The 2,343-nt window shown below is 39.5% G+C and overlaps 1 protein-coding gene across 1 annotated transcript; it reads left to right on the top strand.

Annotated features, from left to right (window-relative positions):
• Positions 1–1,500: 1,500 nt before the first annotated feature.
• On the top strand, positions 1,501–2,016 carry LOC125197807. The gene has a single exon (XM_048096335.1). It carries the CDS (start codon positions 1,501–1,503, stop codon positions 2,014–2,016), a length of 516 nt encoding a protein of 171 aa, XP_047952292.1.
• Positions 2,017–2,343: the final 327 nt, after the last annotated feature.

The raw sequence follows: 2,343 nt of genomic DNA, 5'->3' as shown, positions 1-2,343 counted from the left end.
AAATGGTAGTCATCCATGCATTCTAACACACAACTAACACATTCTATCTGCATATCTAACTCTCTCCCTACAACCATTATTTAGTTTGCCGGAGCTCTGCTGCTAGCGGTGCTGCTACTTCAGAGACGAAACCGTTTTATCTTTAAGGATGACACGCCTATCTAATAGCACTATCGGGGCGTATCTCGTCTTGCGCTTCGACTCAACTTATTTTCCATACAGTTTAAAGTTTCGATTTGTATTTTCAGTTCAATTTATTTCAGTGTAATCTCTTATCTTCTTTAAGTTGTATTACGCCAAATAATGATTTATACCTCTTATACCCAATACTTAAAGCTTTGATTAGTAGATCAGTGGTATAATAAATTGTCATGTTAGTAACAAAAATATATACTCCTCTCTTCCCATTTTCTAAGTTGTTCCACTAATAATAAATTATTTATATCTCTTTTTATTTCTCTTTTTTGGATACTTGCAATAAAGATGAACTCATCACCGACTTGGGTACGCTCTGATATCATATATATATATATATGAGATACTCGATGTAAGGAAGGAGAGTTATTCACTCCTTTATAGAGGAGTTATGATCATCACTTTGTCGATACAGAAGTGGTGAGGGAAAAACATAAATTGAGGATTGTGATATGTATCACTAGTGCTTCATATAGTGCAAACCAAACAACTGTTTCGAATAACCAAAATATCGATTTGTGACTTTTTTTTATCTAGATCACACCTTTGCATGCATCTGAAACTATTGGAAAAAGAGAACGCCCTAATAATGGGATTGTATATATACATTAAAGAGATGTGTGGTTTGCCTTTTAGGAGGATTAAATGCATCAATACAATCCATTTCTATTGTTTTGTTTGCCTTTTACCATTTCTGCAAGGTCCTCATTAATTGCTTTGGCCCGCCTAATTAAAGGTCATTGCTTTAGTTATGCTAACTATCCAAACTTGACATGTTACAAAACAAGAGTCAGTTGTTTAAAAAAAGAGAAAACTTGAATTATCTAAAGCCAAACTAAACACAGGAAATTGAACTCCATAAATAATAATGGTCAAACTAAACATTTGTTATGTAACATGAATGCCATGAAAATAGAAACATTAATAAGAGTCCTTCCTTTTCTAATGAAATCGAAAAAGCCTAAGCAAACTATTGAGATAAAAGTATTTGTGCCAAACTATCAATAGGGCTCGAAAAGATCTTTAGTTTCTCCCACACTACATTTTTAGAGAAAACCCTCTAACAAGCAATCCCTTGCTTCCACTCGCATCAATGGAAGCAAATAAAGATATATTCTTGCATGCACAAGTAAGAAAAGAATTCAAACCTCCAAAACCAAAACCCCCCACTAAGATTCTCACAACAAATAGTATCAACTTTTCCCCTACATAAATGCAACTCATATATCTCACTTAACCTTCATTCACAACCCAAAAAAGCTCAAAAATCCCATCAAAACCAAACCCTACTCTCTTCCCCCTCCCATGGCTCCGGACCTAAACAACGCCGCCTCTCCCACCGACCGCGAGAAGCAGAAGAATCTCGACCAAGAGGTTCGAGAGATGATCTCCACCCTCACCAGCCGCTTGGGCAGCATCCAACGCTCCCAAAAATCAGGGAGCTCGAGCTCCCACGCCCAAGCTGACGACGACGAGCAAGGCATGAGGATGATCACGCTGGCCGGGACCAACCTAGGCGCCACCATGCGCGGCGACCTAGACGACAAAACCGCCGCCCCTCAGGGCCTCTCCCTGCCGGAGCAGGAGGAATCCGCCTCCTACGTCGTCAACAGCAACTTCCAAGCCATCAACAACTCCATCATGCTCGGGGGCAGCTACAAGACCAACGATCCCGGCGTTCATTTGGACATCACTGACTACGTTGACCACAACGACGGCGACAAGAAGGGGAAGAAGAGCAGGAGAGGGGGCCACGGCGGCGGCCACCACCATGGAAAACGCTCCGACAACCTTAGCGACACGGAGAGTGAGAAGAACTGAGAGAGATCGGTCGACATTGCGCACCATATGTGTGTGTGTGTGTGTTTGTTGCACTAAATAAATATTGCTGGTCTTATTTTTATCCTATTCGAGTGCCTTGATCATTTGTATCTTAATGTCGGTTATTTTTATAAATGACTATTTTTCAATAATTCCTTGCGCGTATCTATTTGATATAAGTAGACTTTGAAAATTGGTGTCAACTTGAGAGTTACATCAATACCAAATACGATTAAGTCATATTGGCTCATTGCTTTATTATTTTAAATTTAATTTAAGTTTTCTGGATAACTATGAGATGAACATACAACGCTAACTAAAAGGTCA

The sequence above is a fragment of the Salvia hispanica genome, unplaced genomic scaffold (assembly GCF_023119035.1).
Source record: "Salvia hispanica cultivar TCC Black 2014 unplaced genomic scaffold, UniMelb_Shisp_WGS_1.0 HiC_scaffold_1005, whole genome shotgun sequence".
Taxonomy (NCBI): Eukaryota; Viridiplantae; Streptophyta; class Magnoliopsida; order Lamiales; family Lamiaceae; genus Salvia; species Salvia hispanica.
This window is presented reverse-complemented; position numbering and strand designations above follow the sequence as displayed.

Bases quoted from the DNA above. Each gene is read 5' to 3' on its own strand.
- LOC125197807 (XM_048096335.1), top strand. From the start codon at position 1,501: ATGGCTCCGGACCTAAACAACGCCGCCTCTCCCACCGACCGCGAGAAG.